The sequence below is a fragment of the Schistocerca cancellata genome, chromosome 5, assembly GCF_023864275.1.
Source record: "Schistocerca cancellata isolate TAMUIC-IGC-003103 chromosome 5, iqSchCanc2.1, whole genome shotgun sequence".
Lineage (NCBI taxonomy): Eukaryota > Metazoa > Arthropoda > Insecta > Orthoptera > Acrididae > Schistocerca > Schistocerca cancellata.
In genome coordinates this window covers 1,533,427-1,554,779 of record NC_064630.1, presented here as the reverse complement: position 1 = coordinate 1,554,779, position 21,353 = coordinate 1,533,427, and the positions used below count along the sequence as shown (strand labels likewise).

Here is a 21,353-nt window from a genome sequence, read left to right as displayed (position 1 = left end):
GTAAACCAAGTTGACCACGTGAAGCATATGGTGTAAGCATCAAATAGCCCTCAGCTATTCTTTTCGGGAAGATTTCACAGAAAGTTAGTATGAATTTAGTATACCAGTGCGTGGTAATTTCATGACGGACAGGATTGCGCTACGAACGTAACTTCTTTGGGTGAAAATTGAATCAGTTGGTTGTGGTTAATTTCCTCTTGCATATGTTTCAACGTTCTTCGTGTGTTATTTTATGAATGCAGTGTTGTATGCAGTCTCCCAATCTTAGCTCCATATTTGATGTGTTCCGTAACATTACAAACTCACATTTTCACAGTCCTAAATAAGGCACCAGCTTAGTTATGACTCGCGTTTAATATGCTGAAATTTCAATGATCAATGTCAAAATAAATTTCCAAATATAAACTGATTTATTTCTTTTTATTTAAATTCTCTTATATATATCACCGATTGTCGTATGACTATTAAAAGATTATAATTAATGTTAGTCTGGTTGGGAATTTGGTAAGCTATACTGGATACCTGGTGAAACAGTTGCTCAGTAATGCAAGGTTAACTTCCTCAGACAGCTCACAGCTTTTAACCCACTTTTATGGTCTTGAGCATCAGCACAGCTTTCATAGCAAATTAAACCAACCACATTACATGCTGCTGTACGATAGGGATCTTGTATGGATACCGTTCGAGAATGGTTCGAAGCACGTTCCGTACAGTGGACCACGGGATGTTCACCTCTCGTGACAAAACACGCGCATTGCCTGACGACTGGCAATTGCACGCAGCACTGTCTCCAATGTTGTTGTTGTTGTTGTTGTTGTCTTCAGTCCTGAGACTGGTTTGATGCAGCTCTCCATGCTACTCTATCCTGTGCAAGCTTCTTCATTTCCCAGTACTTACTGGAACCTACATCCTTCTGAATCTGCTTAGTGTGTTCATCTCTTGGTCTCCCTCTACGATTTTACCCTCCAGCTGCCCTCCAATGCTAAAGTTGTGATCCCGTGATGCCTCAGAACATGTCCTACCGACCGGTCCCTTCTTCTTGTCAAGTTGTGCCACAAACTCGTCTTTTTCCCAATTCTATTCAATACCTCCTCATTAGTTATCTGATCTACCCATCTAATCTTCAGCATTCTTCTGTAGCACCACATTTCGAAAGCTTCTATTCTCTTCTTGTCCAGACTATTTATCGTCCATGTTTCACTTCCATACGTGGCTACACTCCATAGAAATACTATCAGAAACGACTTCCTGACACTTAAATCTATACTCGATGTTAACAAAGGTCTCTGCTTCAGAAACGCTTTCCTTGCCATTGTCAGTCTACATTTTATATCCTCTCTACTTCGACCATAATCAGTTATTTTGTTCCCCAAATAACAAAACTCCTTTACTACTTTAAGCGTATCATTTCCTAATCTAATTCCCCCAGCATCGCCCGACTTAATTCGACTACATTCCATTACCCTCGTTTTGCTTTTGTTGATGTTCATCTTATATCCTCCTTTCAAGGCACTGTCCATTCCGTTCAACTGCTCTTCCAAGCCCTTTGCTGTCTCCGACAGAATTACAATGTCATCGGCGAACCTTAAAGTTTTTATTTCTTCTCCATGGATTTTAATACCTACTGCGAATTTTTCTTTTGTTTCCTTCGCTGCTTGCTCAATATACAGATTGAATAACATCGGAGAGAGGCTACAACCCTGTCTCACTCCATTTCCCTTTTTAAATTTTCTAAACTACCTGCCCGATTAAGGGATCTGACATTCCATGCTCCAATCCGTAGAACGCCAGTTTTCTTTCTCCTGATAATGACGTCCTCTTGAGTAGTCCCCGCCAGGAGATCCGAATGGGGGACTATTTTACGTCCGGAATATTTTACCCAAGAGGACTCCATAATCATTTAACCATACAGTAAAGCTGCATGCCCTCAGGAAAAATTACGGCTTTAGTTTCCCCTTGCTTTCAGCCGTTCGCAGTACCAGCACAGCGAGGCCGTTTTGGTTAGTGTTAGAAGGTCAGATCAGTCAGTCATCCAGACTGTTGCCCCTGCAACTACTGAAAAGGCTGGTGCCCCTCTTCGGGAACCACACGTTTGTCTGGCCTCTCAACAGATACCCCTTCGTTGTGGTTGCACCTGCGGTACGGCCATCTGTATCACTGAGGCACGCAAGCCTCCCCACCAACGGCAAGGTCCACGGTTCATAGCACTAGCGCTTTCATCAGGCGCCACCTTGCTGCAACCGGCCTTCGGCCTCTTCCTGGAGCGACGCACATTTATCCATTTGATTCGGATTTCTTCAATCCGCACAGCAAGTGGAGGAAGAGGACCCTTCCGTAATCTTTTAAGCCGGCGACTCTCTGGAAGCGCAGCTGCAGCGTTATTGTTGTTTTCATAGTGGAACCTCACCACCAGTGCCCTGCTCCTTTTGTCGGAGCTCGTGTTGACGCGTAAACAGGTGCACAGCGACTGGTCAGGTGTGTGAGAGGCTGTGAACCGCGATGTCTGATCACAGCACCTGTTGGCCGCAATTGGAACTGGACGCTGGCGCTGTGGCGCGTGAAAATGATGCTCCCCATACTCTGGACATTAATGCAACCATGTCTGGTACTCGTACGGTAATACGTTTCCGTGTTGTAACGTGTTAAATAGGAAAAGTTTAATTATAACCACTCAGTACATAACTTCAGTGACAAGTGGTGTTTTGAGTTGCAAAGAAGTTACTTCGAAGTGAATACACAGGTGGATGTCCGATTAGGTCCAATCTGACCTGTTTGATTGAAGAGACATAGTAACCTAGTCCATTGTACTGTTGATGTGTTCCTAGTTCTTGATTACGTGAACCTGCGCAGCATCCTGCTTACTGGATCTACAGAAGTCAGATTCTTGCGGAGAAAACACATTTTCTCGGAGATAAATGTTGATTCTAAAAGTCTCCAAATACCATTCTTTCCACAGAAAAATATTTTAATGAAAGTCAGTTGAATGGACGATACTAACTTTCTTCACCGCGTCTGTTTAATTTCATCACTTAACACACAGAACTGCGTATAGGTGTAATGTATTACGTATCTGTATTTCAGACGCGCCCGACAGTCTTGGGTGCCAAAGTGCTGCTTCTGGAACTGGGAGAAATTTAGAATTTTATTTGTAGTTGTTCACATTTTAAAGATTTCAGTTTTTCTTATAACTCCTGAAACTTAACCATTTTTTTGGCATTTTGGCTGTCATCACATGCTTGTATGTTTCAATATAATTATTTTCTGCCTCAACGCCCAGGGCGATATTACGATGCTCTTAAATCTGATTTGCAGAGTATCCATGTAGTTGTAGATGTTTAGCTTACACCATCACTGAAGCTAAACACACAGGTCCTTTCGTTTAGACGGGTAACCTGTCAGCTTACATGCTACATACGTAGGTGAACTCCAAATGTTCTTTGGCTGTCAGGAAAAGGAGAATGGACCTCTCCAACATGTACTGCAGAGCGAGGGCATGCTAGCAAAGACCCGCCTCTTGTGTTATTTCTGGACAGTAGGCTACCTGTTAAAACAGTTATTCGCCTTTTCCTTTCTATCGTCACCAACAGCGTGAAATTCTACATACATCATCTTCAAAAATCATGTAACTTCATTTAAGGAAGACTTCTTGGAGTGAAAGACATAAAAATTACAAAGAAAAACAATCTTGCAGTTTAGCTGGATGAGCTTATCTCTTGGGAAATACCAAAAAAAGAAGAACGGAAAAGAATCCCTTACGACATCATTGTTTCTTCAGACACGATTCTCGAAAAGAAACAAAAAAAAAGTAACCGATTAATACAACTCCAGGGAAAGTAATGGCAAAATTAGCTTAGCTCAAGCGCTTCAGCAATTCCGCAGAACGGACCCATGCGACTTTTCTATCAAGAACGCACACCAGTCTCACAGTAATGGCGATATTTACAAAAACAGCTCTTGAAGGAAAGACAATCAGCGTCTTTTCCTAGAGAAGCTAACATTCTCTAAGAAAATTGTTTTGTATAAAGCTCTTAAGGCCTTGGTAACCTACCTACAAAAGAAATTTTTTACACAACCAAAGAGTTTAAATGAAAACTAGAATCGTTCCCGCTTCATAGCTGCAATTATACTTTGCATAACAATAAATATTTACAAGCTTTTCAATGACCAGCACGTAGTGATTCAATAGGGTTGTAGCAGAACTGAAAAATTAGAATGATAACTTCCAGATTTTCAACTGTAAGGCTGCCTTATGATATGCGCCTTTTATGCTGTTCCTCAAAGTAGTTAAGAGCCTTTCGGGTTGATGTTACTTATTTGTATTTAATACTGCCATTTCTAGTGTTCTACTCATTTTAAATCTCTATCCTTTTTTGTGTCAGCGTTCTATGTATTGCGTAGTGACTTCTTCATGAACTGTGTATTACGTGATCCCAAAAATCCAGAAAGAAAATCATTTAAAATTGTGGTATGGACACTCCTTTAATTAAAATGCAAAACTACTGCAATTAGTATTATTTATTGTATTACAATCTATAAAACAAGTAACTTAGTGATTAACTATCTAACTTGTACAATAAGTTTCATTCATCTTAAAAATCATTGATGACACATCAAAACATTCCAGCAATTAAGAAGCGCTGTCGCTGATAATTTGCAATGCTTAGCGATACGTTCTACCCTAATTGTAGTGTGCTTCAGTTACGAATGTTATCTTACGGTTTGAATGTTTCCTGAATCAGCCACTTGAACCTGGATTCCCATGTACTGGTCGCAAATATTTAGGAAAGTACGTCATAGTTTTCATCCTCGAAAAGTAAAAATTTATTGCTAGAAAAGTGAGTGAAACACATCTGTTAAAACAGTTCTTTCAACTGCATGTCAGTTACGCAAAACTTAGACTGCTCCCTCTCCTCAGGGAAGGAGTGGCACGGTATGCGCACCACACTCAGCCCGGCATTCACTACAATGAAGATGAGGAACATGTTCACCTTGATGACAGAGATCGCTCACCAGGCAGCAGACTACTTGGCTGTGAAAGCTGCTGATTACGAGGGTGAGTATTTACTCCACACTGACAGTCCCTTGTTCAACGGCTATAAGCTAAAACATATTCCTGGTGTTATACAATTTACTGTCTTACTTGTAGTTACGTAGCGAATGGCGATGATGTCATTTTTTTTCTAGTCATCAGTCTTCTGACTGGTTTGATGCCGCCCGCGATGCCAATCTCTTCATCTCAGGGTAGCACTTGCAACCTACGTCCTCAATTTTTACTCTCTTAAAGCCCCCTCTAGTACCATGGAAGTCATTCCCTGATGTCTTAACATATGCCCAATCATCCTGTTCCTCCTTCTCGTCAGCGTTTTCCTCAGCGATTCTGCGGAGAACCTCCTCATTCCTTACCTTGTCAATCCACCTAATTTTCAACATTCCTGTTTAGTAACACATCGCAACTGCTTCGATTCTCTTCTGTTCCGGTTTTCTCACAGGACATGTTTCACGACCACACACTGTGCTCCAACCGTACTTTCTCAGAAATTTCTACCTGAAATTGAAGCCTATGTTTGATACTGGTAGACTTCTCTCGGCCAGTAATGCCTTTTTTGCAAGCGATAGTCTAGTTTTTATATCCTTACTCCGTCCATCATGGGTTATTTTGCTTCCCAGATTGCAAAATTCCTTAACTTCCTCTACTTCATGATCACCAATTCTAATATTGAGTTTCTCGCTGTGCATTGCTTTTACTTTTCATTACTTTCGTCTTTCTCGGTTTACATTAAATTCACATTCTGTACTCTTTACACTGTTCATCCATTCAACGGATACAGTAATATTCTTCTTCAGTTTCGCTGAAGATGGCAATGTCAACAGCCAATCTTATCGCTGATTTTCTTTCACCATGAGTTTTAATCCTACTCTTGAATCTTTGTCTTATTTCCGTCGTTGTTTCTTTGAGATACAGATTGAACGGTAGGCGCGTAAGACTATATCGCTGTCTTACGCCTTTTTAGTGCGAGCGCTTGGTTCTCTGTCTTGTGGTCTTATTGTTCCGCCTTGGTGCTTGTACATACCGTATATTATCCATCTTTCCTTATAGCTTATCCCTGTTTTTCTCAGAATTCCGACCATCTTGGGCCATTTTACACTGTCGAACACTTTTTCCAGGTCGACAAATCCCATGAACATGTGTCGTTATTTCTATTTACTCTGCTTTCATTATCGACCGTACAAAGTGAGGACTGCCTCTCTGGCGCCTTTACCTTTGCTAAAGTGAATCTGATCGTCATCTAACACATTCTCAATTTTCTTTTCCATTCTTCTGTAAATTATTCTTGTCAGGCTATTAAACTAATTGTGGCATAGTTCTCGCACATATCTGCTCTTGCTGTCTTTAGAAATGTGTGGCAGATTTTCCCGGAAGTCTGATGTTGTATCGCCAGTGTCACGTATTCTGTGCATCGAAGTGCTTGGTCGTTTTGTTGCCACTTCCCCCAGTGATTTTATAAAATCATTTGGGCTGTTATCTGTCCTTTCCACCTTATCTGAATTTAAGTCCTTCAAAGCTCTTCTGAGTTCTGAGTCTGATACTGGGTCTCCCGTCTCTTCCGTGTGGATTCCTGTTTCTTCTCCTACCACAGAGGCCTTCAGTGTGCTCTTCCCACGTGTCCACTCTCTCCTCTGTATTTAAGAGTGAAATCCCAAATGGATTGTTGATGTTACCTCCCTTGCGCTTAACTTTACCGAAGTTCGTTTTGACTTTTCTGTATACTGCCTCAGTGTTCCTGACAACCGCGTCTACTTCGATTTCTTCATATTTCTCATGCAGTCATTCCACTTTAACGTCCCTGCACTTCCTAGTTCTGTCGTTCCTAAGTGACTTGTATTTCTGTACTTCCTTCTTTCGACGATCAATTGAAGTATTGGTTCTGATAACCTTGGTTTCTTCGCAGCTACCTTCATGGCATAAAAAGATTTTTTTCCAGCTTTTGCTGTTGCCTTTTTTTATACATGCCCACTCCTCTTCAACAGAGGTGCCTACTGAGCTATTCACTATCGCAGTATCTGCGGCTCTGGAGAACTTCAAGCGTATTTCTTCATATCCCACTTATTTGCGCATTGATGGTTCCTGACTAGTCTCTTGAACTTCGGCCTAACCTTCATCACTAGAGCAACTACAAAATTGTGATCTGAGTCCATATTTCCTCCTGGGTTCGCCTTTTCTTCCAGTATCTGATATGGGAATCCCTGCCTGACCTTGATGTAATCCAACTGAAACCTTCCTGCATCTCCCGGCCTTTCCCAAGTACACTTTTTCCTCTTGTGATTCTTGAACGCAGTATTCGCAACTAAAAGGTGAAATATACTGCAGAACTCAATTAGTCTTTCTCCTCTACCATTCCTAATACAAAGCCTATATTCTGCTTTAATCCTGCCTTCTATGCCTTCCTCTACAAACACTACATTTTGTGGCATCGTACTGACACCAAACGTAATGAGTATCCCAAATTAAAGTTTCTCTGCAAGTACCTGGAATGCACACACACCAGTTGTCACTAGGAATATTACGTCTGTAGAAAAAAAAATGTTTTGTGAATTTTCTGATGCTGTAAATTTTCTGAGGTGGCTTCTGTGTCTGGCGAGTCTTTATTTTATGTCACCTCCGATCTGGATCTCGTAATGTAGCCATGTTGTTACACATATATAAATAGCATTGTCTGTAGTGTGTGTCTTTCATGAACAAAATTCTGTATTCAGTTATTTGTCGTGTTAAATCCGAAAGATCAGTCAGTCTTGCGGTAGATGCAACAGAGCGTCAACCAGAACATGGTTCTAACGTTTTAGATGCTGTATTTCGAAACAACGCCGAGGTGGTATAAGTCATGAGACAGCGATTGGCATATGTACAGAGGGCGGTAGTGTCGCGTACGCAGGGTGTGCACGGCAGAACGTTGGCGCAGCTGTCTTTTGGACTCGAGAGAATAATGTGACGATGTTTCCGACGTGATTATGGTCGCACGACGAAATAACAGACTCTGAATGCGGAATGGTAGTGGAGCTACACACAGTGGACATTCCATGTCAGGGAATTCAATGTTACGAGACATACAATGTCAAGAGTGTGCCAAGAATACAACATTTCGTGCGTACCTCTCACCACGACCGAGACTAGCGACTTGTGCGTAGAGATGTCAGTGCTAACAGACAAGCAACAATGAATGACATAACCGCAGGAATCACTGTGGGACGTACTATGGACGTATCCGTAAGGACAGTGTGGTGAGACGTCCCGTTAAGGGGCTGTGGCAGCAGACGACCGGCGCGAGTGCCTCTGGTAACAGAAACCGCATCGCGTGCAGCGCCCCTCGTGGGCTCGTAACCGTACCGGTTGGACCCTAGACGACCGGAAAATCGTGGTCTAGGTCAGATGAGTCTCGATTTCATTCGGTAAGAGCTGACGGTATGGCTCGAGTGTGGAGCAGACACCACGGAGCCACAAGTTGTCAACAAGGCGCTGTGCGAGCTGGTGGTGGTTCCATAATGGTGTGGGCTGTGTTTACACAGAATGGACTGGGTCTGAAACGTCTGCGTTCTGCTACTTGGAGAAAATTTGCAGCCATTAATGCATTTCATGTTCCCATGGCAATGGCTCCATATCATCGGGCCACAATCGTTCGCGACTGGCTCGAAGAAAATTCTGGACAGTTCGAGTGAACGATTTGGCCACACAGATAGCCCGACACGATTTCCATAGAGCATTTGTGGAACATAATCAAGAGGTCAGTTCGCGTACAAAATCCTGCACTGTCAGTACTTTCGCAATTATGGACTGCAGCTATAGAGACAGCATGGCCAAATGAAACTTCCTGGCATATTAAAACTGTGTGCCCGACCGATAATCCGTGCAGCATCAAAGAACATGACCGCCCAGAGAAGTACATTGTATGTGCAAACCTTGACAGACGAAGTGACACTGCATACTTTTGCATAAAATGTAATCCACTTTTAGGTTTGAATTATTGTTTCATAAGATAACAAACTTTGAAGTTATCATAATCTAATAACCCACACAGATTTTTCTTCTAACACAGAACATTTTTGAAAAAAAAGTATTCCTCTATCAAGCTTAAAAAAGAGACAATTTAACACGATAACTCTGCATTTGGCGTCTTAATTTTTTTCTCAACAATAACGGTGGACTGCTACACTCGTGTGTATGTATGTACAGGGCTATTACAAATGATTGAAGCGATTTCATAAATTCACTGTAGCTCCATTCATTGACATATGGTCACGACACACTACAGATACGTAGAAAAACTCATAAAGTTTTGTTTGGCTGAAGCCGCACTTCACGTTTCTGCCGCCAGAGCGCTCGAGAGCGCAGTGAGACAAAATGGCGACAGGAGCCGAGAAAGCGTATGTCGTGCTTGAAATGCACTCACATCAGTCAGTCATAACAGTGCAACGACACTTCAGGACACAGTTCAACAAAGATCCACCAACTGCTAACTCCATTCGGCGATGGTATGCGCAGTTAAAAGCTTCTGGATGCCTCTGCAAGGGGAAATAAACGGGTCGGCCTGCAGTGAGCGAAGAAACGGTTGAACGCGTGCGGGCAAGATTCTCGCGTAGCCCGCGGAAGTCGACGAATAAAGCAAGCAAGGAGCTAAACGTACCACAGCCGACGGTTTGGAAAATCTTACGGAAAAGGCTAAAGCAGAAGCCTTACCGTTTACAATTGCTACGAGCCCTGACACCCGATGACAAAGTCAAACGCTTTGAATTTTCGGCGCGGTTTCAACAGCTCATGGAAGAGGATGCGTTCAGTGCGAAACTTGTTTTCAGTGATGAAGCAACATTTTTTCTTAATGGTGAAGTGAACAGACACAATGTACGAATCTGGGCGGTAGAGAATCCTCACGCATTCGTGCAGCAAATTCGCAATTCACCAAAAGTTAACGTGTTTTGTGCAATCTCACAGTTTAAAGTTTACGGCCCCTTTTTCTTTTGCGAAAAAAACGTTACAGGACACGTGTATCTGGACATGCTGGAAAATTGCCTCATGCCACAACTGGAGACCGACAGCGCCGACTTCATCTTTCAACAGGATGGTGCTCCACCACACTTCCATCATGATGTTCGGCATTTCTTAAACAGGAGATTGGAAAACCGATGGATCAGTCTTGGTGGAGATCATGATCAGCAATTAATGCCATGGCCTCCACGCTCTCCCGACGTAACCCCATGCGATTTCTTTCTGTGGGGTTATGTGAAAGATTCAGTGTTTAAACCTCCTCTACCAAGAAACGTGCCAGAACTGCGAGCTCGCATCAACGATGCTTTCGAACTCATCGATGGGGACATGCTGCGCCGAGTGTGGGAGGAACTTGATTATCGGCTTGATGTCTGCCGAATCACTAAAGGGGCACATATCGAACATTTGTGAATGCCTAAAAAACTTTTTGAGTTTTTGTATGTGTGTGCAAAGCATTGTGAAAATATCTCAAATAATAAAGTTATTGTAGAGCTGTGAAATCGCTTCAATCATTTGTAATAACCCTGTATGTACACGCACCACTGACAAATTACGTGCACGTGGCAAGCGGCCGCTCACACTAAATATGAGAGGGATGAAAGGACTCCCTTACTCGCTTCTACGAGAGTGGCATTAAAGCGATTACATGTCGTTAAGGGAAGTGCGAAATTGATTTTGTGCTTATTTTTATGATTAAAATTCTCTTCCTGATGGTGATATTTTCAATAGAAACCAACATTCTAAGTGAAACAGTACAATAGCATAACGAACTTTTGCGGTCGGAGTGAAAACAAACGTTTTTACCAACCGTAATCTAGCAGTAATCATGTTTTGAATTCTGCATGAATCACTGTTTTTGTTCAAAATTAATTTTACCATAACTTCTTTGATTCGTCGAGAGGACGTTATATAATACTATCCAGTTTTCTGCGACGGTTTTGCAGTTTACTTGTCGTTTCCGTCATCCATTGTCAGTCAACAAGTCACCATGCAGTGATCTGGATAATTCGTTCACAAAATGATTTGCTGCTTTTTAGAAGAAAGGTATTTCTTCATCTAACGTGAAAACGATGAGCAGTATTTTGAGACGGAAGTACAGAAATGAAACTTAAAATTTATACATGTTCCTAAATTTGCGAATGCAAGCTTTAAGGTTTGTTTTCGATTACAATAATATGAACAGCCCAGATAAAGAAATGAGTACATCGAAACATCGTGTTTAAAGTAACAGAAACTCTTCATCGCGTACACTAATACTTTCCGTTCACAGTTGCCTCACTTATTGGCTACGTTCTTTCGGTGTAGAGCTACGAAAGAGAGAAACCAACCTATGAAGGAGACTCCAACGGCGAAATGTTGGTTAAAGTTATAAAGGAAGGTGACACTTCGTAATAGCCCAGTAAAGTTCGACAGGCAGAGGACTACTATAAATCGAAAATCGCATATTATAATTTCCGTAAATGTAGCAGAACACTGGATTTAATTGCACAACGTCCTCTCCAAGAATGAAGGGAAATGAAGGAGGTATGTGGCCGTCAATTTCCACAGAACAAGAAGTTGATCAGTATTGTGTATTTTCTTTAAGCTTCTTCTGGCGACAAGGATTTGCTGACTTTGGAGATGAAGGACTTTTTCACCCGTGTTACCAATGACGTCATTGCGACTACGGCATTCGGTGTGAAGGTGGACTCCCTGTCAGAGCCGGACAACACCTTCTACCGCATGGGCCGTGACGTCACCAACATCGGAGCGCTCGCCGCCGGCGGCTTCATGACAGCCCCTAAGCTCATGCAGGTGAGTGCGCCACACTGAGCTGTGTTACCTGATCGTCGTGTGCTACCTTCATTCTCGAAACGTGTCCTAATTTCCATGTCTATCTCAGCTGCTGGGCATATCATTCTTCGACCGGAAGGCGATGGAGTTCTTCAAATCCATGGTGTACGAGACTATTCGTACGCGAGAGAAGCACGGAATTGTTCGCCCCGATGTGATCCATCTACTGATGCAGGCAAGCCGTGGAGACCTGGTTTCCGAGGAATGCAAGAAAGACGGGACCACCGGCTCCAGAGAGAGATGTAAATACAGTTCAAAGATCTTTGCCGCTCTTATCCAGAAGCCAGTGTACAAATTCTGACCGTAGTTTAATTCTACACTACTGGCCATTAAAATTGCTACACCAAGAAGAATTGCACATGATAAACGGGTATTCATTGGACAAATATATTAAACTAGAACTGACATGTGATTACACTTTCGCGCAATTTGGGTACATAGATCCTGAGAAATCAGTACCCAGAACAACCACCTCTGGCCGTAATAACGGCCTTGATACGCCTGGGCATTGAGTCAAACAGAGCTTGGATGGTGTGTACAGGTACAGCTGCCCATGCAGCTTCAACACGGTACCACAGTTCATCAAGAGTAGTGACTGGCGTATTGTGACGAGCCAGTTATTCGGCCACGATTGACCAGACGTTTTCAGTTGGTGAGAGATCTGGAGAATGTGCTGGCCAGGGCAACAATCGAACATTTTCTGTACCCAGAAAGGCCCGTACAGGACCTGCAACATGCGATCGTGCATTATCCTGCTGAAATACAGGATTTCGCAGGGATCGAATGAAGGGTAGAGCCACGGACAACTGAAATGTAACGTCCACTGTTCAAAGTGCCGTCAATGCGAACAAGAGGTGGCAGAGACGTGTAACCAATGGCACCTCAAACCATCACGCCGGGTGATACGCCAGTATGGCGATGACGAATACACGCTTCCAATGTGCGTTCACTGCGATGTCGCCAAACACGGATGCAACCATCATGGTGCTGTAAACAGAACCTGGATTCATCCGAAAAAATGAAGTTTTGGCATTCGTGCACCCAGCTTCGTCGTTGAGTACACCATCGCAGGCGCTCCTGTCTGCGATGCAGCGTCAAGGGTAACCGCAGCCATGGTCTCCGAGCTGATAGTCCATGCTGCTGAAGACGTCGTCGAACTGTTCGTGCAGATGGTTGTTGTCTTGCAAACGTCCCCATCTGTTGATTCTGGGATCGAGACGTGGCTGCACGATCCGTTACAGCCATGCGGATAAGATGCCTGTCATCTCGACTGCTAGTGATATGAGGCCGTTAGGATGCAGCACGGCGTTCTGTATTACCCTCCTGAACCCACCGATTCCATATTCTGCTAACAGTCATTGGATCTCGACCAATGCGAGCAGCAATGTCGCGATACGATAAACCGCAATCGTTTAGGCCACAATCCGACCTTTATCAAAGTCGGAAACGTGATGGTACGCATTTCTTTTCCTTACACGAGGCATCACAACAACGTTTCACCAGGCAACGCCGGTCAACTGCTGTTTGTTTATGAGAAATCGGTTGCAAACTTTCGTCATGTCAGCACGTTGTAGGTGTCGTCACCGGCGCCAACCTTGTGTGAATGCTCTGAAAGGCTAATCATTTGCATGTCACAGCATCTTCTTCCTGTCGGTTAAATTTCGCGTCTGTAGCACGTCATCTTCGTGGTGCAGCAATTTTAATGGCCAGTAGTGTATTATTTTCCCGTCTTCTTATTAGTAACCATTTTCATGAGGTATCCCTTTCACCAAGCACGCTAATGGGCGTGGAAGACGTTACATTCATTAGGAGCTACCTACGCTACCACTCATGACCGTGTGTCACGTCAAAGGAAAATATAATTAATGGAAAGAACTTGATAGTCGTAAAATTGTGTAACGTAAACACAGATCGCAATGCACAAATTCAGTGAGTAGTAGCATCCCCGCCCGTTAACGGAGATGCTGGCGACAATTCGATAAGACAATCCATGTCACAGTTTTACACCGCACTCCTCAGGTACACTTGAGCCAGCAACATGGGTGAATAGTTCTGGCCCGAGTCAAGACTGACAGTGGAACAAACGACTTATAAATTCTGGATATTAAACGCCCTTAAGGAATTCTTTCTGAGCTTCATAAATGCACCTGCACGTGTGGAGGCGTGCATTATAATGCTGCACAGCAGTGGTGGGCAGCAGCAAGCAGTGGGGTTCAGAGTCTCTACGAACCACCTCTGTGACCGTAAGAAGCACCAGACTCTGTTAACTGCTATGAACGATGCTCGTCGAGTTGGACATACAATCGACGGATTGCTGCGCCTTCCAACTTACGTTACTGCGGCCACCTTTGTCTATATACATGTTAAGTGTCCTGGCTGCAGGGCCTTTACGAAGCTCTATGCGATCTCTCGATGAAGGGGCCTCATACCTGTTGACGCTTCGAGCGGCCTTCAGACGCAGAAATGTCATTCTCCATCTGCATCTGTTTGGGCCTTACTAGCAGTGTGGACGGTCACCATTTTGGTCCCGTTATTGTCGGTGGAGTGAAAAGTATCTGCGGTACAGTTCTTTTTAGAAAGAGGCTACGATGAACGTAGCGATTTTCATGTTTATCAGTGTACCACATCTTTACATTCAAAGGAGGAGTGATCTATAATTCTGTTTATGTTTTCTGTCCATTCCAAATAAATGCTTTAAATGTGTTCCGTTGATGACATATCTAAGACATTAAAACGAATCTATTTTCTGAAATTTTTTAGTCATGACATATGTCATACAAAAAAGAACGTATTTAGTCTACATCGCTTTCATTCATATCTCGTACACATTTTATGTCCATATGCAGAGTGTAAACGGTAAAGGCTGCCAAAATTATACATACGGCATATCTCAGTGGGCTAGACAAAAAAGGTCTAATACAATAACGTTGTATTGTGTTCTCTATTTTTGTATTCGTAAAAGACAGATATTTGTAGAAGTGACAGCACACGCATTTCTGTTTACGGTGTCAACTGACAGTGCACGACCTTGTTTGTGTGTTGCCGCCATCGATGGGTGAGCCAGAGGAAGGTAACGGACGATCCGCAGAAGCGCAAAGATTCGACGTTTACCGCGAGGCGTCGCGGTGGTCAAGTGCTACCGAAACAAGCAGTGTAAAGTCATTTGGGTTTTAATTCGTTGTGATTAAATATAATGAACTGTGCCCTCTTGTTACAACATTAACATAACGAAAATTGAATTCAGATTATTTTCTTTTTGCAAAAAAGTACCGTCCTCACCGAGGATGATACGGCGGTCGGATGGTCCCGGTAGGCCACTCGTGGCCTGAAACGGAGTGCTATATTACAATGGTACCGTAACGAAAATCGAACACACATTACTTTGTTTCCTCTTACACCCATACTACAATAAGTGTTCAAAATGCCCAAAATTCGCTTCATTATGTGGAACCCAGTTTCGTCGCACTCGTTCACACACATCCACGTTTGCCTTTCTTGTATTAGCAGCATCGAAAAACTTTTGCGTAAGTTCTTCCACATTACCTGCTGAGCGCAAACAAGTTCCTTTATATGGCCTCAAAAGTAAAAATCCAGCGGATTTAAATCAGTAAGGCGTGCTTGCGATCGACGTTGCTCAAAACGTTCTGTTCGTCGTCCTGGAAATCGTCTATTAAAAAATGTTCGTAGCACCATGTTGCAGGAACCAGGTATTATTACGCACGGCTAACGGAACATCTAATCAGACTGGTAGCAATATTTCCTTTATAGAGGTTCGGTAACTGTTACCAGTCAACTGGGCAGGTAAAACATAAGGGCCAATAATGTAATCATCCAATACGGCCTCGCACACATTTACGGAAAAGGAGCGCTGAAAATTTGTTGCTACTACTTGGCGCGGAATGTGTACACTCTACGTGTGCATGTTATGGAAGTCAGTTATTCCGTCGCGACTGGTAACACGTTTCATCTGTGACGAGTATTTTGCTTACAAAATCATGCTGCGGACTTTGAAACAAAAACCACTCTTACAGTTCTCGTGCTGGAGGGAAGTACTGCTCTTCCAACGTTTGTACGCGTTGAATGTGGTGAGGCCGCAGACGCCTCCTCCTCTCTCAAAGTGTGACGAACGACAGTGTGCGACGCACGCACCCGGCGGCTGGTGCTCTCAGTATTCTAAGTAAGAGTTTCGTGGATGCGGACCAGAATTTGTTCCTCAGCTTCCAGTGCACAATCTTGATGTTGTGGGCCTCTGCCTGCGGCGCGGGGCGGGAAAGAGACAGCATCTCTCAACCTTTGCAAATTAAATACGTACTCGTAAGTCGTGTTCTGTCATGATTTATTAATAATAATAAAACGGAAACACATCAGAACAAAAAATATGTTTCGCATACAGAATTAAATGTAAAAAGTTAAAGATAGCTACTATATTTTATTACCAATGAACAGCAAAATAATCGAGTAGAAGTAGAGAACTGTGATATAATTCTTTGATGAACATGAACAAATGTCGTTCGTGCAGGAAGTCTTAGTTGTGGGAAGCGTTCTCGATAAATTCGTACAGTTGCTCCGTCAACACGTTTTGCCTTCTCGTAAATTAAATGAATATCGCGTAGTTCAGCGATAGTAGAGTCCCTTCCCATTCTAACGTTTAACAAAGCTGTAGTAACGTCTGCGTAGGTGACCGGAGACTGGCGTATTACAATGACTCAATCACGCAGCCCATAGTGACTACGAACAGCGGTAAATAACACGAACCGACTGCTTACATATACGCACCGGTGTAGAGGGAGGGGGTGGAGCAGGCATCCCATGTTGTTCAGATCTTGTTTAATGAATTCTCCCAGCCTACTGTCCATAATTTTTACGCATGTCACGTCTAACCCGCGCACACTGCCCAGTGTCTCCTGGTACAAAAACATTATCCCGCGGTAAAATGCTTCTTTTTTTCTGATACAGCCAAAGGAAATGGACAAACATATTACTGGACGTTTTAAATCAATAGTTACTTGCATTTTACTAATAGGATTTTTTTGGCAGCTTATACCGTTTGTAACACGCCCGGGAGTACGAATGGGTGGGGTGGTATCTTTAAACTGTTTGTCGTTTCGACCGTGGGCCCTGTCCACACCACGTACCTAATCCCGCGGCGGTCCTACTGTTCTGCTCCACAGCTGGCTGCTGGCTTGCCTTAAATTATCTATCTAAATATGCAAGCGGGTTTAGGGAAGCCACTCAACGGTAAAACACAACACTGTCCTATGTCTGGTATGAACATCAACATTCTGAGACGATATGGAAACCACAGATTGCACTGTTAACACTCTAAATCGTAAATGTTTATCCCAATTAACAATCTTGATGATTAACAGCAACAGTCCAAAATATCATTCGCACGAGCGTACGCGAAACCGACACGACGCGGGTGATTGTTGATGATGCGGAAGCCGAATGATCGAACGAAAGTTCTTACGCTTGTCACACATACAGATATCTGGTAATACTCCTCCTTGTCACTAGTAATGATATGACACTGTTCGTAGAGTTAATTTTTTCAGTTCTCAGTTCTCACTTGTACGAGCGTGCGCGTAACCGTCGCGGCGCGGCTGATTGTTGATGATGCGGAAACGCGATGACCGAACGCACGTCCTCACGCTCGCTACACGACACTGGCACTTGACTGCACTCTTTTATGGTAACTGAAGTTTTTGATTCACATCGGTTCATTCTGGGAGACCGAACACGGCGCGGATGATCGATGCTGTGCGACACGCAACGAGAGGAAACATAAATACGTTATTAACGCCACTGCTCATTTTCAATTGCTTTTTGACGCACTTTCCTCTGAACCATATCCATATGTCATCACTTTACTACAATAGCACTTGTAGCAACACTTCAACCTGAATACTAACAATGCTTCTTGCATGCAGAACTACACACTACACAACATAACAGTACCGTGTCCCGCGCTCGACTCACTACAGACACGGCTGCCCGCAAAGATACTCCACAACTAAGCCAGCGACATGACAGTACGCTTACACGTTCACACCCTATACAAATGACTAAAGCTTTACGAAAGTTGTAAACAATTTTTATAAAACAAAAATAGTATTAGAGGAACCATATATTTTCAAATGAAACTATATAATTCCACCCACCTTTTCAAGCCTCAGACATCTATGATCCTTATAAGCAGGCTGAAACCAGAAATGAAAATTTTCACCGAGGGCAGAATTCGAACCTGCGTCTTTTGCTCTACTCACTAGGCAGATGCGCTAACCACTACGCCATTCTGGCACAGTGGCTTTGGACAGCTGCACGGGCTAACCCAGCACGCCTTTGTCCTCAGTCCAAAGTCCCATTCGTGCCTCAGGCTCCCCCGTTTCGATCGTTGCTGAGGCGCGTTTCCAATACAGTTGGAGAGGCTCTGCAGTGCTGTTCGAGTTTAAGGGGATACCAAGCAGGCTGAGGGGCGAATGGGAGTTTAGCGTGAGGAGGCAGGCGTGTTACAGCAGTCCGTGCAGCGCACCTGCCTTGTGAGCGGGAGAACCAGGTTTGAATTCTGGGCTTTGTGCAAATTTTCATTCGTCGCTTCAATCTCCATAGATATACAGGGTTATTACAAATGACTGAAGCGATTTCACAGCTCTACAATAACTTTATTATTTGAGATATTTTCACAATGCTTCGCACACACTACAAAAACTCAAAAAGTTTTTTTAGGCATTCACAAATGTTCGATATGTGCCCCTTTAGTGATTCGGCAGACATCAAGCCGATAATCAAGTTCCTCCCACACTCGGCGCAGCGTGTCTCCACCAATGAGTCCGAAAGCATCGTTGATGCGAGCTCGCAGTTCTGGCACGTTTCTTGGTAGAGGAGGTTTAAACACTGAATCTTTCACATAACCCCACAGAAAGAAATCGCATGGGGTTAAGTCGGGAGAGCGTGGAGGCCATGACATGAATTGCTGATCAGGATCTCCACCACGACCGATCCATCGGTTTTCCAATCTCCTGTTTAAGAAATGCCGAACATCATGATGGAAGTGCGGTGCAGCACCATCCTGTTGAAAGATGAAGTCGGCGCTGTCGGTCTCCAATTGTGGCATGAGCCAGTTTTCCAGCATGTCCAGATACACGTGTCCTGTAACGTTTTTTTCGCAGAAGAAAAAGGGGCCGTAAACTTTAAACCGTGAGATTGCACAAAACACGTTAACTTTTGGTGAATTGCGAATTTGCTGCACGAATGCGTGAGGATTCTCTACCGCCCAGATTCGCACATTGTGTCTGTTCACTTCACCATTAAGAAAAAAGGTTGCTTCATCACTGAAAACAAGTTTCGCACTGAACGCATCCTCTTCCGTGAGCTGTTGCAACCGCGCCGAAAATTCAAAGCGTTCGACTTTGTCATCGGGTGTCAGGGCTTGTAGCAATTGTAAACGGTAAGGCTTCTGCTTTAGCCTTTTCCGTAAGATTTTCCAAACCGTCGGCTGTGGTACATTTAGCTCCCTGGTTGCTTTATTCGTCGACTTCCGCGGGCTACGCGTGAAACTTGCCCGCACGCGTTCAACCGTTTCTTCGCTCACTGCAGGCCGACCCGTTTATTTCCCCTTACAGAGGCATCCAGAAGCTTTAAACTGCGCATACCATCACCGAATGGAGTTAGCAGTTGGTGGATCTTTGTTGAACTTCGTCCTGAAGTGTCGTTGCACTGTTATGACTGACTAATGTGAGTGCATTTCAAGCACGACATACGCTTTCTCGGCTCCTGTCACCATTTTGTCTCACTGCGCTCTCGAGCGCTCTGGCGGCAGAAACCTGAAGTGCGGCTTCAGCCGAACAAAACTTCATGAGTTTTTCTACGTATCTGTAGTGTGTCGTGACCATATGTCAATGAATGGAGCTACAGTGAATTTATGAAATCGCTTCAACCATTTGTAATAGCCCTGTATAACATTTTTATCTTTTACGACTGTGTTAGCAGATGTTGTTGTTGTTGTTGTGGTCTTCAGTCCTGAGACTGGTTTGATGCAGCTCTCCATGCTACTCTATCCTGTGCAAGCTTCTTCATCTCCCAGTACCTACTGCAGCCTACATTCTTCTGAATCTGTTTAGTGTATTCATCTCTTGGCCTCCCTCTACGATTTTTACCGTCCACGCTGCCCTCCAATACTAAATTGGTGATCCCTTGATGCCTCAGAACATGTCCTACCAACCGATCCCTTCCCCGTTAGCAGATAAGGAGTGCATACTATTCTGAGGGAGGGCTGAACCACCCACTATTGCAGCCAGACGTTGGAGATTACTGCTGCTGCCTGATTCCCATAATGTTTGGACTTCCGTTCAACGAGTTCTGGAACGTATTCGTGGGCACCACTGGTTCGCGTTTTCTTGTAAGAACCAAGCGAAGTGAAACTCCAGTAAAGTAACGTGACTGAAGTTTGTAAGAAGCAGAGTCCTTCGGACCTGCTCAAGTTTTTCCTTGGTTCCATAAATCATGTCAGGCAGATACAGATATTCGTCCTCGTTGCTTCTGCAGAGTAACTACTTCGGGAAGTTTTATTGCATTACCGCAGAGATGTATGACACAAACCAGGAGGGAAGCGATATTTTCATAGAGGCTGTAATTAAACTCCCATTACATCGAGGACTTGTAGTGGGGGCCAAGAAGGTTACGAAACACAAAACACCACAACACACTTCTTCTCGCTGACTGCTGCTGCATTTCGTTTCGGTTCACTTACAAGTAGGGTTACATGTGCCGGCCACCAACGTCAGCAGAGACACGGTAACTCCGTAACATGTTCCGGCACACACGATCGCCAATCCTTGGTCCTCCATCATCTGCCGCAGCAACAACCGAGCCAGTTGATCTTCCTCGGATGCCATAGGGCTGTCGTAAATCCAGGAGTTCATGCGACCCTAAGGTTGTGATCTCGAACATCTCGAGCCACATGTGAGAAATGAGATGGCGTGCCATCGTACTGAAACCACGTGTTTTGACGCCAATGCAGAGGAACATTTTCCAAGAGAGTATGCAGTTCGCCGTACAGTAGTCCCAAGTACGAGGCACCCCTGAGATGTGGTGGAAAAAGGTATGGCTCCCTGTCCAAATCTCCAAACCGTATCGCTCCTCAAATCCCTTGTTCGTGCAGCATACGCTTTTCCATCAACCGACACACGAATGTTGTGGGAGCCGAAAAGATCTTGACCGCTGAACTTGGCTTCATCTTTGAAAAGGATCCGCCGTGGGAAATCGGAACCGTCCACACCATGGTGCAAGAACCATCTGCAGAAGAGACTTCATGGCGCAAAATCTCTTGTCTGCATTACCTGTACCTTCTGGGAGAGAGAGGGGGGGGGGCGGTGGTACTGATGCAGCTGCTGTTCATGCAGAACACTCCAGACGATTTGGTGAACCACATTAGACCACCCGCTATGTTTCTGGTACTCGTCGTTGCTTTCTCTTCCACTGCACG

At 44.0% G+C, this 21,353-nt stretch overlaps 1 protein-coding gene across 2 annotated transcripts in view; it reads left to right on the top strand.

Annotated features, from left to right (window-relative positions):
- Window positions 1-21,353, top strand: part of LOC126188111 (cytochrome P450 9e2-like) — a 68,974-nt gene that overhangs the window by 12,469 nt on the left and 35,152 nt on the right. The window contains exons 3-5 of one of the 2 annotated variants that reach the window (XM_049929578.1): window positions 4,916-5,053; window positions 11,622-11,830; window positions 11,919-12,111. In XM_049929578.1, coding sequence (XP_049785535.1) covers window positions 4,916-5,053; window positions 11,622-11,830; window positions 11,919-12,111 — 540 coding nt within the window. The remainder of the gene's footprint in view (window positions 1-4,915; window positions 5,054-11,621; window positions 11,831-11,918; window positions 12,112-21,353) is intronic. The other variant, XM_049929579.1, reaches the window with a different exon arrangement.